The sequence below is a fragment of the Vidua macroura genome, chromosome 1, assembly GCF_024509145.1.
Source record: "Vidua macroura isolate BioBank_ID:100142 chromosome 1, ASM2450914v1, whole genome shotgun sequence".
Lineage (NCBI taxonomy): Eukaryota > Metazoa > Chordata > Aves > Passeriformes > Viduidae > Vidua > Vidua macroura.
In genome coordinates, this window is record NC_071571.1 from 132,623,217 (window position 1) to 132,638,839 (window position 15,623).

The 15,623-nt window shown below is 36.0% G+C and overlaps 1 protein-coding gene across 4 annotated transcripts in view; it reads left to right on the forward strand.

Annotated features, from left to right (window-relative positions):
- VPS13B (vacuolar protein sorting 13 homolog B) overlaps nucleotides 1-15,623 on the forward strand; it is a 429,427-nt gene that overhangs the window by 121,537 nt on the left and 292,267 nt on the right. For all 4 annotated transcript variants that reach the window (XM_053998051.1, XM_053998068.1, XM_053998077.1 and 1 more), the window contains exon 18: nucleotides 15,221-15,355. In XM_053998051.1, coding sequence (XP_053854026.1) covers nucleotides 15,221-15,355 — 135 coding nt within the window. The remainder of the gene's footprint in view (nucleotides 1-15,220; nucleotides 15,356-15,623) is intronic.

The window sequence follows — 15,623 nt, forward strand, 5'->3', positions numbered from 1 at the left end:
TGACATGTTTTAGTGGCTTTTTATACTGAATATGGCTGAGTACTGTTCATCTGAGTCTGGTGCCTTTTCAGCATTTACTACAACCTGTTTGGCTTAAATGATCAGCTACCTTTACACACCTGAGGAAATTACTATGTTGTTGTTAGTTATGTATCAGTAATTATAATTATTAGATCTTAACATTACCATAATATTAACATAACCTTCACGTACATTTCTGAGTCCCCAGTAGTGATAATCCTGGTGGATGACACATACATGGTCTTGAAATGTCATTAGGTCATGTTTAGGAAAGTGACCTTTAGGAAGCCCCTTCTCTTCTTTCTTGAAATGATGCAATTAACTTAATGAAGCAGGGGCAGTTGGGATAGATTCCTGCTCATAGTGTTCCCAGGTGCTGCCAGAGTCCTGGTCTGTGCAAGGAAAAATATGGTTATATTCTCAGTGCCAGTCAGTATCTGCTGTACCAAGGTGTCAAACTGATGTCTTCCCCTCAGCACATGAAATTTTGAAGAGCTGTTATGAGTGTGTAAGCATGTCACCATCAGAAAAGAGAGCAATATTCAAGGTCTGGTAAATTTTTGTGTTTCCAAACAAACACCCAAAGGGAAGCAAGCACAGGTGCCTTCATATTTGAACTCAAAGTTTAATGGATGAAATTAATCTAGGATTAGTCCTGATAGCCTTCATAGTTTCTCATCTTTTCTGAGGCAATTTCTAAATGCTGAAATACATACCATACAGTGACCATTCTAAATAAATAGGTGGCAAATGGTCTTAAAAATTTTGTTCATTTTCTTACTGATTCTTTTTATTCTTGATTTTGACATATGAAGTTTCTTAAAGGAAACTTGCATAAAATTAAGTTTACTGTTTTTTCTAGTTGATTAAAATATTTTTAACATCTCTATGACCACCATGAAATTCTCTGGATGCTGATGTCTTCTAAACAGTACTGAGAGAAAGTAATTTTAGTTGAGTTTTAAAATTTGTTAAAATCTGTTTAAATAAGCAAGTTAATCACAGTAGTGTTCATTCTGCACTTCTCTTTATCAAGTGTTTTTAGGAATTCACCTGTGATCTAAGTAGTTACAGGAAAAAACGAAGAGAAAAATTCTATGTGGCTATAGTAAATGTGACAGAGCATAATATATAACTAGTAAGAAACTTTGATATACTAACTATAATTGATTCCAGCGATTTGTCTGTTAAAGCCAATGCAAATAATTGTAACATCTGTCAAAAACCAACCACTAGCATGAAAACCTTTTAACATTTTTGCACTCAATAAACTATTTTATACATAAACTACCTTATTGTTTATATTAAAAACTAAAAAATATTCGGTCTGTTCCAGCCATTCTAACAAAAACTTTAATAAGTAGACATTGCATAAAAATGACACAATCCAGCAGTTATTTGGTAAGGCCAGCATAATCATAAATTTACCATCCACGCTTTTCCAAAAATACTAACCCATATTGTTCTCTCTGGACCTGTTGCAGGGATGACTAATCCAGCTGCTGAGGTCTCCCTTTATGTGTTTGATGGAACACTTGGCTTGCTAGACTACAGCTGTGTGTTTATGTGCAGTGCACACCTGCAGGGGCCTGACAAATAGCTGTAGTATGCAGAGTATACAAAATTACCCTGGCAGTGCTGCAAATAAGGAAGTTTCTGTTTTGAAGTCCATATGTGTGTGAGCTTGAGATGCCAGCTGGGGTATTTATGTTGCATTGCACAGATGTAAAACTGCCAACTGATTTTATACCAAATAAAGGCTAATCTTTTTATACATACTTGGTGTCAGAGTTATGAAGTGGTACATAAGAATGTTCTCACGACTTAGCTCTTTTAAAATAAAAGCTGACATTAAAAATGCTCAAATGCACAATATGCATAGATGCTAAAGATAAAAACATGCTGTATTTACTTAGATATCTGCTCTAGCATGGTATTCTAAAGGTTTTATTGTTGCTGATGTATAGTTTTTAGCTGCACATAATCAGGACTTGATTTATTGTATGCATATACACTATGCTATATATTCTTTTTTCCAGGAAGTCACTTCAGCTCTATGGTGAATCCGGTTTATGGGTTCTGAAATGTGAAAGCCCAATTTATATAGCTACTTTAACTTGCAAGCTTTGCTTTCCTATTTTCAATTGTTCTTGAGCACAGTGATAATTTTTCATCAAATGTAATATGTATTTTGAAAATTATTATAATTGTTAGTAAACCTTGTTTGTGAAGAAAATTTAACAGGTAACACTTGCTTCCAAATACTAAAGAAATTAAAATGGAAGCATTGATTTCATTTGCTAAAGGTATCAAATAACACAGATACAAGTTCTGATAGTTTGATGATTTTAGTCAGTAGCTTGGCTTTTGGTATGAAGTGGTTGTAAAGACAACAAGGTGAAATTAATAGTTTGTTTTGGGTACTTAAGTACTGCATGCTTAATCCTTTTTAAATGCCTAAATTGAAGGCTTAGAGGGGGAGAGAGGGTTAATGTGCAGATGTGAAAGTGGACAACTTTTGTTCTTTTGACTACTCACTGGTAGTTCTTTAAGCACTTAGCTACTTTTTTAGGCTTAACACACTTTTCCTTCAATTAATCTTTTTCGCATTAGTGTGTGAAGCAATTTTAGTCTTTAATTTATTGTTTATTTTGGGCTACTAAAACATTTGGGGATGTGTGGAATTCTGCTTTGGCTTACTCTGTCACAATGTAGACTTGAAACGCATTTATGCTACATGTGCAAGAACAAAGGAAATGGGAGCATCATTGAATTATATCACTATAGAATGTATCCCAAAGGATCTAGGAATTTTTTACTAAATGTAGTGCACAGCTTAGAACTGGCTAGCCATCACATACAGCTCACCAGGCTGGTGGAGTTTTTTTTTAAAGCAAAAGAATTTCATACGTATGCACATATGCATGCATATGCTCACCCTGAGAGTGCTGTCTTGGACTTCTTGTGCTTAAAATGAACATCTGCAAGGTCAGATGCTCAAACATTATCCAGGTTCACATGGTTTAGAAATAGAGGTTTTTGATGACTGAATTTTAGAGCACAAACCTCAGGCATTACTATTAGTTAGCTGAAGAGTTGAGCTGTGCCCCCATAATACTGCCTAGGCATGTCCTCCTGGCTGACATAATAAGGGTGCCTGTGCGATGCTCAAACCAACATTAACTGCTGAGAACGAGTCTGTGAGCAGAGAAGGATGGGAAGCAACACTGAATGCCAAATCTTGGTGAAAAATGGCAACACTTCAAAAGATGTTACTTCTGCTAGATGAGTATAGGAAGTCTTAATTGTTATTATAGCCTCTATTTAGGAGGTGTATTCAAGACCAAAAGAGCAGAATTCTGTTGTTGGGTGAAGAAATATGTTTCAAAGATGGTTCAGTTATTTTGTGGCAGGACCAGCTCTGTTACAGAAGGATATCACTTCAAACAGATTGCCGCCACTGCAGGTTGCAAACACACAACTGAAGGCTTCTAGTTCTCAGCTCATGCACAGATGTCTTTCAATAAGTTTAGCCAGTAATTTCTTCAAATTGCTCCGTTTATCAGCAGCACATGTCATCAATCCTGGAATGGTTGCTCAAGTCAAACTACAGAATCCTTAGCTTACAGACACAGCTGCAAACAGGTGAACAGGCAGAAAGTAATTTGTGCAGCTTGGTGGCTGTCAGACAAAAGACAGACAATCTGTGTTTAAAACAGATTGCAGGCCTTGCATGAGCCAGACAAAAGGGATTTCTACAACTGCAAATAATTCCAAGGTTAACATATTTTCCTTTTTGCTATTAGGTGATTTGTTAAAATTGGAAACAATGAGCATTATAAATCTACACAGAAACTAGAGATAAGATGAAAGAGAAAAACAGATTCCTAAATAAGTTTACATCCTTCTGTTGAAAATCATACAACTGGTATTCATATAACACTCCTTTTTAAACTAAGCTGAGTTATAATACCTATAGGGACATTTAATGCAGAGTTTTAGTTATGCTAAGGAAGTCTAATTGGGAAAAGAAACAGCATTGTAAAAACAGTAAGTTCATAGTAAGAACAGTAAGTTCTGTTTTAAAATTTGACTTTTTTTTCTTTTCAAAATCTCCTTTGGTCATCATTCAAAGATAATGTGAAGATTTAGCAGCTTTAATTTTAAGTTTGAAGTCCTCTCAGATATTTTAATTGGTTGATTTATTGTACCAAGTATATCAGTGTGAGAATTTGTAGCAAACAAGCGTATAGTAGTCCTAACCTAATTACAATAAATTAGAAAATATGCAATTGCCCAATCACAGATATTACCTCAGATGTATGACTATAGAATATCTATTGCTTCCACTTCTCAAGGGCTCAGTAAACTTGCCTTGACCTCAAAACTTCTGCAGCCTTCCATGAGGTACTAATCAAGCTAATGCAATATAGCCCTTCTTCCTGTTCAGTTCAGTGAGTAAGTATTTACGTGCAATAATATTGATGGGTAATTCTATGCCTAGTTTAAGTTCTGGCAAATTTATTTTCCGTGTTACTTAAAACTTAACAGCAGAGAAAGATTGTGGGTGGAGGAAGATGCAGAAAGTAACTGTCTACTGTAAAGTAGCATCTGCTTTTGTGATGATATGATTCTGTGCATAGGGGATAAATCATTCTGCTTTGAAATACATGGAAATCGATGTACTTTGTGTGTAATATGTGTTACGATGAATTCATGAATACAATGGATAATCATGCAAAAGTGTTTACAAAACTTATTTTGTCCCATCAAAAGCCACTGTTGTTTTGTTAATGAAAAAATTAAAATATGTTTGTTTTGTTACAATCATGCCTATATTACCTGAGTCCAGCATAAGTAGTCATAATTGAAGACTACTGTTGTACAGCTATTTCAAGTTCATAGTATTATTGAAATCGAGCACTAAATTCTGCAGGGAATCCTGATGCTGAGGCTGAATTTAAAAGTTCTTTATATTTCTCAACTATGAAGATATCACAAGCATGTGCTTCAATAAGCTAGAGTATGGAAGTACCCTTTTTCATGTTTTCTGACAAAATGCAAATTCCAAGATGAAATTATGTCTTTATATGTGCTGTGTTACAAGACTTCTTGCATTTGGATTTTCTTCTATTTTTTTTGTATCTTAACAGACAGTAAGGTTTTAACATTTCAAAAATTATTCACACTAATGCAGATTTTCTGTTCTTTGGCCAGGAAAGATTATATACTAGGTTCTTTCTTTGTAATGCTGACAGCACATGTATTGCTTGTTGATTGTGCAGGGTGCGTGCTGCAGATTGCAGCCTGACATTGCTGTGGTGTTCTGTGCATGGGCTTCATGTGTTCACTGTAAAGGTGAGATCATCATCTTTAAAGGATGGTTTTAATTTGTGTTGGTGAATCAAGTGGATACTGTATTTAAGAAAGGGGAAAAAAGTGTATTCATGCAGGTTGCTGTCTGCAGTCCAAATTGCTGATCAGAGGGTCTTTATGCACATCGGTAATGTGCTGTGCAATATAAGCTGAAATATATTCCACAAGGGAGGAAAACGGAATAGGTTACATACGCTGTTCCTAAGTGCAATGAATATAAAACTCCATTACTCACTTTAAGCAGGTGCTTTTTATATGAGGCTTTAAAGAAATATAAAACTGCTGGTGAAATGATTGGTTTGTACAGACACAACTTAACTTCCAGTACTTTGACCAGATAAAGAGACTAAAAATATTTCTACAAACATTTCTTTAATGATTTCAAGGATTAAAGGTTAATATCCTCCTGGTGTAAGAAACTGCTATTCCAGACACTAAATGTATTGTTTTCTTTAAGTCCTCAGGAGTTGCATAGACCATTTAAAAGAAAACACAAACATGTTTGTTAAAATTAGAGCATTGTGTTTTTAAGTTGATATCCTAAACAGGCTATATTAAATTGTTGGAAGGAGTACAGTGATATAAAGAAAAGCAGTGTGATATAGAAAATTGTGAATAAGAATGATACTTCAGTTAGAAAAAACCCTCATCTTTAATGAAAGTGAGATTTTGTCATCTGTGTGCTTGGAAAACCACATATAAAGGGGTAAACTTGCACCTTTTATTTAAAGCTGCATATACTTTCTGAGAAGGAGAATCATGGGAAGATTGTTCATGATAATACTGATATACTGTATTTTAATCTTTCTCTTTAATTTCTATCATATTTTACTTACCCACCTTATCTGAATGACTGTTTTCCTGTCATTTCCTACTCCTTTACAGTCAGTGATTGTGGCAACAATCTCTCTAGTCCATCTTTTAATCATGTGACTCTGGGCTTTCATCGCTTCCCAACTGAGGGATGTTAACATTCTCTTTTGCTTCTCCTCCATGCCTAGCAACTCAGGAAATTAACTGTTAATGATTACACTTTAGATAGTCTTTATTTTTGATAATACTGTTACTGAACACATCTGATCTTCCTTTAAATTTTTATGAACCTTTGCAGTTTCTTTACTACTTAAAGGATTACTATGTCCATCCTCTAGAATCTCTTCTTGCTTACTTTTTTACTGGTCTGTAACTGTCCTATATTCAGTAAGCTCCAACTGAGCCTTCAGAGAGATTTCAGCCATTGGATATTGTGTTTGACAGCGACCAGGTGTCATGTGTGTTACAGGGAAGCTCACAATCATGTGAAGGTCCAGGTGATACTTGGCACTTCTTGTCTTTTGCTTAGTAGGTATGTTACATAGCACTGTAAGGTTTGAATCTGTTCTGGTGAAGGAGGCTTCTTAAAGGCAATGCAGACTCATAGGAAATGTTCATTAGTTTTATAGTTGCCAAATAGTTTATTTGAGTAGATTTGCCTTAGAGAAAGGAGCTCCGCAGGTAGAACAGAAGGTGATAAGGTCTGAGATGAGCTCTGATTTGTGTGAGAATTTGTTTTTTCATCCTACAATTTGCTGTCCTAGAAAGTTTCTCTTTAGCTGCTACCCAGCTTTTTACTAAATGAAGAGTTGTAAAATGCAGAGTTTAATCCAGAGTCTAAGATAAATTACACTTTTTTGCTTAATGTGTTTGAAGATAAGCCCTTTGAGCCAGTACTGGATTGAACTTGAACTAGATTAAATAGAAAATGTGTTTCAGATTTTTGAGATCCTATTAACATTTACTAATGAGTGGAACTGTTTTCATATATTTTACATGTTGACATTTGGCATGAGCTATTATTATCCTCAGATACAGCAAAACTACTGTATTTGAAATGGATAGAAGGGTTGTACAACTGAGATGGAAGCGACTAATTGCAAGTGCATGGCTTCCAACCAAAGGGTTGGAAGACAAAGTAAGACAAAGGGTGTCTTACTGAGGATGGGATTTGTGAGCTCTTTCCTCCATCTGTCTATCTTCATATTTTTCAGGATCTTGCCTCAAATATTGTGCAGGTTTTTCAAGTTCTTACTTATCTGTATCCTGGTAGCATTTGTACCCATGTCACTTTTAGCATTTGTCTACTGACAATGCATAGGTATAAGGATTGATAGGACATGCTTTTCTAGAGTTACAATCTGGATTTTGATAAGTTTTTTTACATTTTCTTGGAAGACAAAAGTTATTTTAATGCATCAACTTTGGCTTCTACCAATTGTCTCAAATGATACAGAATATCTGAAATGCAGCTGTTGAATTGGGCAGAAAGTAAAATCAGTCCTTTTCTTTTAGAACCTATGTTACAACAACAGGAAGAGTAGCACTAAAGGTACTTTAATCCTGTGTCCTGACTAGTGTCATATTTTCAAATCCAAACTAATGGCTTCAATTAAGTATGCTTATAACTGGTGATGCATAAATAGCCAGAATGTTAGCAATAATGAAATTAATAATAATAAATTGCCTGAAACTGCACTTTTCACAGCAAAGTTTTATTTACAATCTTGTCTATGTTTAAAGATGGAAAATGGTATTCCTTTTCTAAGTGTTGGCTATTTAGATCAAAAAGATCCACAGTCCAGCAGGGAGGAGGAGAAGCCTGGTGGTGGTCAAGATTGCTTATGGCAGAGGGCTTTGTGATTGTCCATGTCACCCAGGTGTGGCCCTCCTCTGACGTGTGGCATGCCTGGGGACAGCTGCTGCCACTCCATAGCCCCACCTTGGCTTGCAGGTCTGCAGCCCATTTTCTGAGCTGCCCTGGTTTTTTCTTACTGCTGCTGAGGTAGATCTGTTCCCACCTCATTCCCCTGCTCTCACAGCACTCAGGCCTGGCTTTGTGCCTCTGCCAACTCCAGTACAGTTTTTGTGGCAGATTGCTCTCACAGAGAGATTGCTACTAGTGAGATTCACATCTTCTCCCCCATATTTTCTATTCTGAAAAAAACGTAGCAAATACTACATAGTAGTAGTTTAAATAAATACTACTAATCACATGTGAAGCTTTGCAGTCAGTGTGCAACATTTGCAAATTGTTGTCCACTGTGCTCCAGTCTTTGGTACCATCACAGGTGGAAATGGCACACTGGGAATAATGGTAGGTCCATAAGGAAATGTTTCTATTACTAGAAGGGAGGCATAGTTAAAATTTTCACCCTTATCTTCACTAACATCACCTCCAGCTGCACTGTAGAAAGCACCTGGAGGAGGGTGTTTGGGCACCTGATTACTTCTTCTGGTGAACTTGGCAGTGATAAGTTTACAGTTGGACTTGATGATATTAAAGGTCTTTTCCAATGTAAATGATTCAGAGATTCTGTGTATTTCAGTGGTAGCTGTGTAGTTCTCATATGAGCATGAAGAACACATTTTACCTTACTGGATAATCACTTAAAACAGATCAATAAGGAATATTTAAAGCTTCTTCTTACCTAGAATGCCTTAAGCATATTATTCCAAATGTTCTGTGTTTTCTTCAATATTAGTTTTCAGTTTTTCAACCACAGAACCTCTTCATTTGAAGCAGGATTTTAGAAAAATCAAGAGGCTTCTGGGTTAGGGCATATGGGGACCTGTATAGTGTGGGCAATCTTGAAAGAGGAACATAGCAACAGGTTGTTGTCTTTTTGTCTTTTTTAAATTCTCCTGTAGGAGAAATACTGCTATTCTTTTCTCCTACAGCAAGCTGGGAAATATTTTGCAATATGTAAATCTCTGTTTATAATGATGATTCTGCATCTTGTTTAGGATTTAGGCAATGGAGAAATCTTAGTTTACAGGCAGTTTAAGGATTTAAGTGATTAGTTAGGGAGATTTTAACATGTGCTTTTTGCAGCTTATGTTCTGATGAAGAGAATGATACATACTTACATTGATAAATACTTTATTATTGTTGCCCAAGAACAAAGCAGCTTGACCTTCTTTAGGGAGTATTTCAGTTTGTCACTTAATTTCACCCTTTCATGCATTTACTTTTTCTTTTAGTACCATGGTTGGAGAAAATAAAATCAGAGCTATTTTTTTAGGACAGGGTTCTCTTATGTGTGGAGCTCTGGCACAGAAGCTCAAGTCAGTAGAAAATCTGTCCAGTTCACAATACGTTAAAGGCAAGACAACTCTATTATAATCCTGTTGTTGTTACCCTGTTAAGTCTTGGGAGGGGGTGGGGACGAAAAAATAATTTCTTAGAATAGTAATATGTAGGTAAAAAACTAGTTGACACAGTTACAGCTTCTACATTTTAGGAAACCTCTCCTTGTCTCTTGTTTTTCCAGTTAAAAAAAGGAAGCGGGAGAGTGTGGGGGGTTCGAGGAGGGAACCTCAAACACAAGACCCCAGTGATTTCAGGTGATGTGTGTGAGGAAGCAGAATGATTGAAAGTTCCTATGTTGCTGCTGTTTTATTGCAAATAAGAATGTGAAAGCTTTATGCTCTCCCAATGCTTTGAACGTGAGAAGTAGGACTGGTGCCAGTTAGAGCTGGTCTTTGTGGCTTCTACTATGTTCTTTCGGAAAGGAGGAAGGAATTAAGTTTGGTTTTAGCTTGGAGCTCCTCAGAAGCACCATCTCTCCAACCAAGCCCAATACAGACTCCAGAAGTTCTCACTGAACACTGCCTAAGCAGAGACTGAACACAGATTACTATCTCTCAGGAAAGAAATGAGGTTTCTCTTATACTTCAATTTGTTTACTAGCTTTTTGGTTTTAGGCATGTAAAACCTAAATATATGTTTCTATGAAAATAATCTGACATTTTTTGTCATGATTCCAGTAAAACTTATGCTTCAATGTTATTTCATTTAGTTAATAGCTCCTTACTTTTATTTATGGATTGATCTTTTTACTGTTTGAAATTATTTTGACAAGTATGTGACAGTCTTTTATAATATCATGTTGCCAAACCATAGTTTATTGGTACTTAATGCTTTAAATATTGAGATTTTTCCTTCTGAGGCCACAGACTAAATGTGGGGACAATTCATGTGGAGTTGCTTCTAGAAGTTTGTCATGCCTTAATCGTTTCCTATTTCATATTTTGCAGTTCTTTTATGATCTTTCTAAAGAATTACTGAATTTCAGGGATTTGGCGGCACACAGTTCTGACTGTTGTCCTCAGAATCAGTAACATTTCTTTTTCTGGTTTTCTGTGTTTGTTATTGATCAGTTTAGATTTCGTTTTCTGGTTTGCCAGTAATGATTGCAAATTCACCTTATCACAAATGGATTGGTAAAAGCTGTTCATTGGTAAAATCACTAGTTAAGTGATGTTTTTAAACAGGCCTTAAATTAAATGAGTGCTTAGATTTCTAGGCTTGCTAGAAGAAATCCTGAGCTGATCTATAAAGACATACTTGTGATCTGCCTTTAGCTATTTGTTTCCCCCCTGCTTGCACATGGAATGACACTGAATGCAGGAACCTGGGGCAAGCTACGTGGTTTGATTACGTACATGCAACAGAGCAAAGCTATATCTGCAAAGTTGGAGGGAAGATGTGAATACCTGTTTCAAAGTGTGGGAAAACCTTTCTTGATTGCACAATATTTCTGTACGTGTACCTGGATCATAATGGTTCTTCAGGCTTGGAGTTATAATTAAAGTGAGTTAGTGTGTGAAAGGTGTAAATTGTAAAGGTGTAGTAGATCTTAAGTTAGAAAACCTTTCTGCCTATTTTGGGGTTCTACCATATGGAGACAACAGATTTTAAGTCTTTGGTGATATGATCTATTCTATGTGTCTGAATCAAGTTAAATAAGCTATACTTGATCACCGAGTGTACACACGGCTACGTATGGGGAAGGAAACACTGGATTTTTACTGCAAATCATTCTACAATGGGCAACATGTTTGCAGGAAAAAAAACCCAGATGTCTTGAAAATTTATCTGGAAGGAGCCATAAGTTACATTTGATGGTGTGACTGGCATATGTATCTCTTTCTCCATAAAGTCATTGATTCCCCTGTTCCTGGTGAAAATAATAAATTAACTGAAGAAAAAGTGATTTGTACTAAGAAAAAACATGTTGCCCTAATTTTACTCCACTGGGCAACAAAGTCAAGTAAATCCGAGTGGTGCTTTTGCAAGTGAGATTCCAGAAGAATGCGTACAGCACAAGTTCTACTCTCGTGTTTTGCACCTTGGAAATAAGCCTTTCTCATACTTCATTTGCATGATGTTTGCTGTTGGCAATGATAGATTTGGTTTTCCTAGTGTCTGTTCAAATTCATGCTCAATGTCTTAATTAAAATGTTGTGGTCTGTTTGTCTCCATACAAAATTTCAGTTAGTACGTGGGGGCGTGGAGCATTTCTTTTCTGGGAGTTTGAACATCTTCATAATCAATCCCTTAAAACACTACTTTAAGAAATGTTCATAAACATTGAGGGGAGGGAAGGAAGCTCTAGTCTTTGCTTGCTTAAACATCTGTTTGCTGTATTAGGTATTTAAGGACTATTTTAGTTATGTAAACAACTGTTGAGACTTTGATTTTATAATGATATAACGATGAAAGAAATAAGGGAGACTATTTGGGAGGAACTGAAGTTACAGGGATGGAAACTACAGATAGAGGCATACGAAGGAAGCAAGGTTTCTTCTCTGTAGAGCAGCTTGCCAGTTTGACAAGTTTATGAGAGATGGTTCATAATTTCCAAAAATTTTCAGTGACTGAAGAAAATGGCCTCCTATTCTAAATCAGTTCATTAGAAATGGTTCACGAAAAGTCTCTAAATTTTCTGTGCCTTGAAAAAGTTTTGTAACTTGGCAAGGGCGATCACCTTAAGTTTAGGTGATTTTTGTCTTTGTGATGAAAGTCTAGTTAGACATTCTGGGTTTCTTAATGTGTTCTCTGTATAGGATTTCAGTAATTAATAAATAGGTTTCTTGAGTATCCATCAGTCCAGAGCTGTGCAACCTGAGAGGATTTTTTTTTTCTGGCAACTTCTCCTTGGTTACTGTGGTGTGCTGTAGTTATCAGGTGTTGAAGCTGAAAGCAGGTTGGCTTTTGACATCAAAGCAACATAGAAAAGGAAGGTATAAGTACGCTGTGTTTTCCCAATACTTCTTTATTTTCTGTCCAATAGTTCGAAACAATGGACAAAGTGTTTACCCTTACCCTGTAACAGAAAAAAAAAATCTTATTACTGCCACCAGTTATTTCATATGCATTAAAATGTGATGGTTAATTATCTATGACCATGTGTTAAGAGTTTCTTTAAGTCTAAGCCATTAAGCTTTCCTGGCTTCCCATCATGGTCCTTAACTGCTGGCTGGGTGAAAAGCAGTTCATAGGCTCGTTTGAGCAATGCTTTACTGACTGTCATGAATTTGATGACTGGTAAGTTGAAAAGGGCAAATACACTCATGTTTTCATGAAGGTTGTAGAAAATAAATGTCTTGGATAATGCTGTCATGTCTTGCTGAAATTCAGTAAGTCCAGAAGTTACTTGGTGAAGGACTAGGAGTAAACAGAAACAAATAGTGAGCATGATCACACTAAACTTGGTTCCTTTTTTTTCAAAGAGGATGCTAAACTAAAATGTAAGTTATGCATGGTTTATGAGAGATGCATGTAAGTAACATGGACTATTTTAGTATCAATGCAAAGAAGTTCTCCAGGATAATGCATCTAACAGTTAACTCCATTATGCAAATTATTTCGTTTTAAAACTACTTAGTTTTCCATAGTGAAGTGAGAGAAATGTATTGGACATCAGACCTTTTATTTTGATTCTTAAAAGAATTGCTGAAAAATGAAAACAGCAAGAAACTACCAGTTTTAAGAGGGCTTAAAAGACGGGGATCAAATTGTGACCTCAGTTTGATTTCCTTTAATTGTAATATTGGCTGCTACTAACAGTTTAATAATCTTTGTTTTGGAATTGGCAGAAGATGGATATTTTTTCCCCTTTTTATTTATTTTTTTTAATTTGAATGCAATGGCCTCTATTTTGCACAAATTTATAGGAACTACGAGGAGGCAGAAATGCCTACAGATATCCTAGTTTCTTTTGACAAATTCATGTATTGTGTCAGATACCGTGCCTTAGATCAAAGGGGATTTTCAGCTTTAAAAGAGGCTTACCCTGGACAAAAATGGGAATGAGGGTCTGTTCACAAGACAAACTGGTAGTTGGTCTTTCAGACTGAGAACTGATGGGGTGTTGTAATGGGAGGCACACAAATTAGTTTCAGTGAGTATTCTTTGAGCCTGAAGCCTTCCTGAGTCACAAATTAGGAAAAGTCTGGACATACCTCAAAGACAGAAGACAGGTTAAATTTTGATAAGAAATAATACCTTGAGTGTGGAACCTACTTTCAGATGGCTGTCTGCTTTACCTTGTGCTTTGTGTCCTTTCATGTGTTTCTTCTTTGTTTCTATCTTGGAAAGTACTTTTTATTCAAAAGTTATTTTAATGTCTTACCAGAGAAAAATATATTCTTGATATATGTCAAGAAGACTGCTTGCTAAATGGTTTTGTATGCACCACGAAATACTCTTCAATCTTTAGGAACTGGAATAGGCACAGTGAACTAAGCATAATTACCAAGGTTAATCTGAAATTTTCTGTTCCCTATAAGTTTTTAGGATTTTTTTCCTTACTAGTTAATATATATTAAAGGTTGTTCTTTGTGTTAAGTCTTGGAGAGATTTTGCAAAAAACCTAATTAATTCTGTAGATAATTACACTTCTTTGATGTGTTTAATAATCTTGAAATGTGTATAAAAATGCTTTTTTACCTGATATTCCACAATACTTTCCTTGCATAATTATGGATTTTGGAACAAGTTCTGTGTTACGTACATGAGGAAATGGTTCCATAATTATACTAATGTTTGCATAATTAACAAGCTGCTTGCCAATTTTAACTGACAAATTCCAAGTCGCTTCTGCATGAAGGGGGGGGAAAAAAAACATAAAAAAAGGCAACTTCTGTTAGTTTTTCCTTTCATACTTCTTACCAGGTGTTGAAACTATTTATTTCTAATTTGCAAGTGAATTTATGTGGTTTTTTTCTGATAGGCAGTGCTGTAGAGATTTGGAGGGCTGGCTTCCTCCATCTATACTCTGGGGCTGTTTTGGGGGGCTGCCCTCAAGCTCTGCCAACAAATCTCAGTCCTGGCTTGTGCAATCCCCTGCTGCTTCTGCCGTGGCTCTAGGCAGCTCTTCAGAAGTGACTGCCAAAAGCACTGACTTCTTCCAAGTGGTGCAGTAGTTTTCTGGTGCTCACAAATGGGGGATGAGGAGAGACCACCAAAACTTATTTCCACTTGTGACCCAAGGCAAGGTTTGAACTCCAGTTTCCGCTGAAAAATGGCAAGTATGCCATTGGCCTTCTGTACTGCTCAGCTGCATGGATCTAATGCTTTACATAGCTACTGAGTAAAATGTTGATGTCTAAATAAAAGCTGAAAACACTTAGTCATTTTAAGATCCTGAAATTAAATAGTCGTAATAAAAACATAAAGGAGAATAGCTGACGTGGCACTTGTAAAGTGAAAATGAAAGTGTATCTATGTGTATATATGCATATTTGTTATTTCAATTTCTAAGTAGTCTTGTGTGTTTTCCTCACAGTATCTATATATATTTCATGCATAACTGTTTGTATTTAAAAAACCCATATGCAGCATTCTTTCACTTTCATTTAAAACCTGTGAATCACAACAAAAATGCTGTAAGAACATCTAAGGTAGATAATTAAAATATAATTAAGTTTAAATACCTTGGTGAAGGAATATAAAAATATTTAAATTCAACAGGCTAGTACATTTGCAGTTTTCTTTTATTAGGTGTGAAATCTAAGAATCCCCTGCCAACTCTTGAGGGCTCAATCCAGAATGTTGAATTGAAGTACTGCAGCACATCATTGGTCAAATGTGCCTCTGGGACCGTGGGATCAATAAAAATTTGTGCCAAAGCCCCAGGTATGTGCAGCTGGACCATGTAAAACTTTATTGCCTGTATAGGAGAATTGGCCTTGCTTTTTACAAGGGGAGTTACTGAAACAAGAATTTACTCATTGTTCCTGTGAATCAGAGAGGGGTTTTTGTATTCTGTTTTGGGGGTTTTTGTTATTATTAAGTATGTCATGATGATCCAGTCTTGCCTCAGTATAGTCAAATTTTACACTGAATAAAAAAACCAGATTTTTTTTTTCTGCTGAGACAAGTATTGATCGGGAAGCATTCAAGA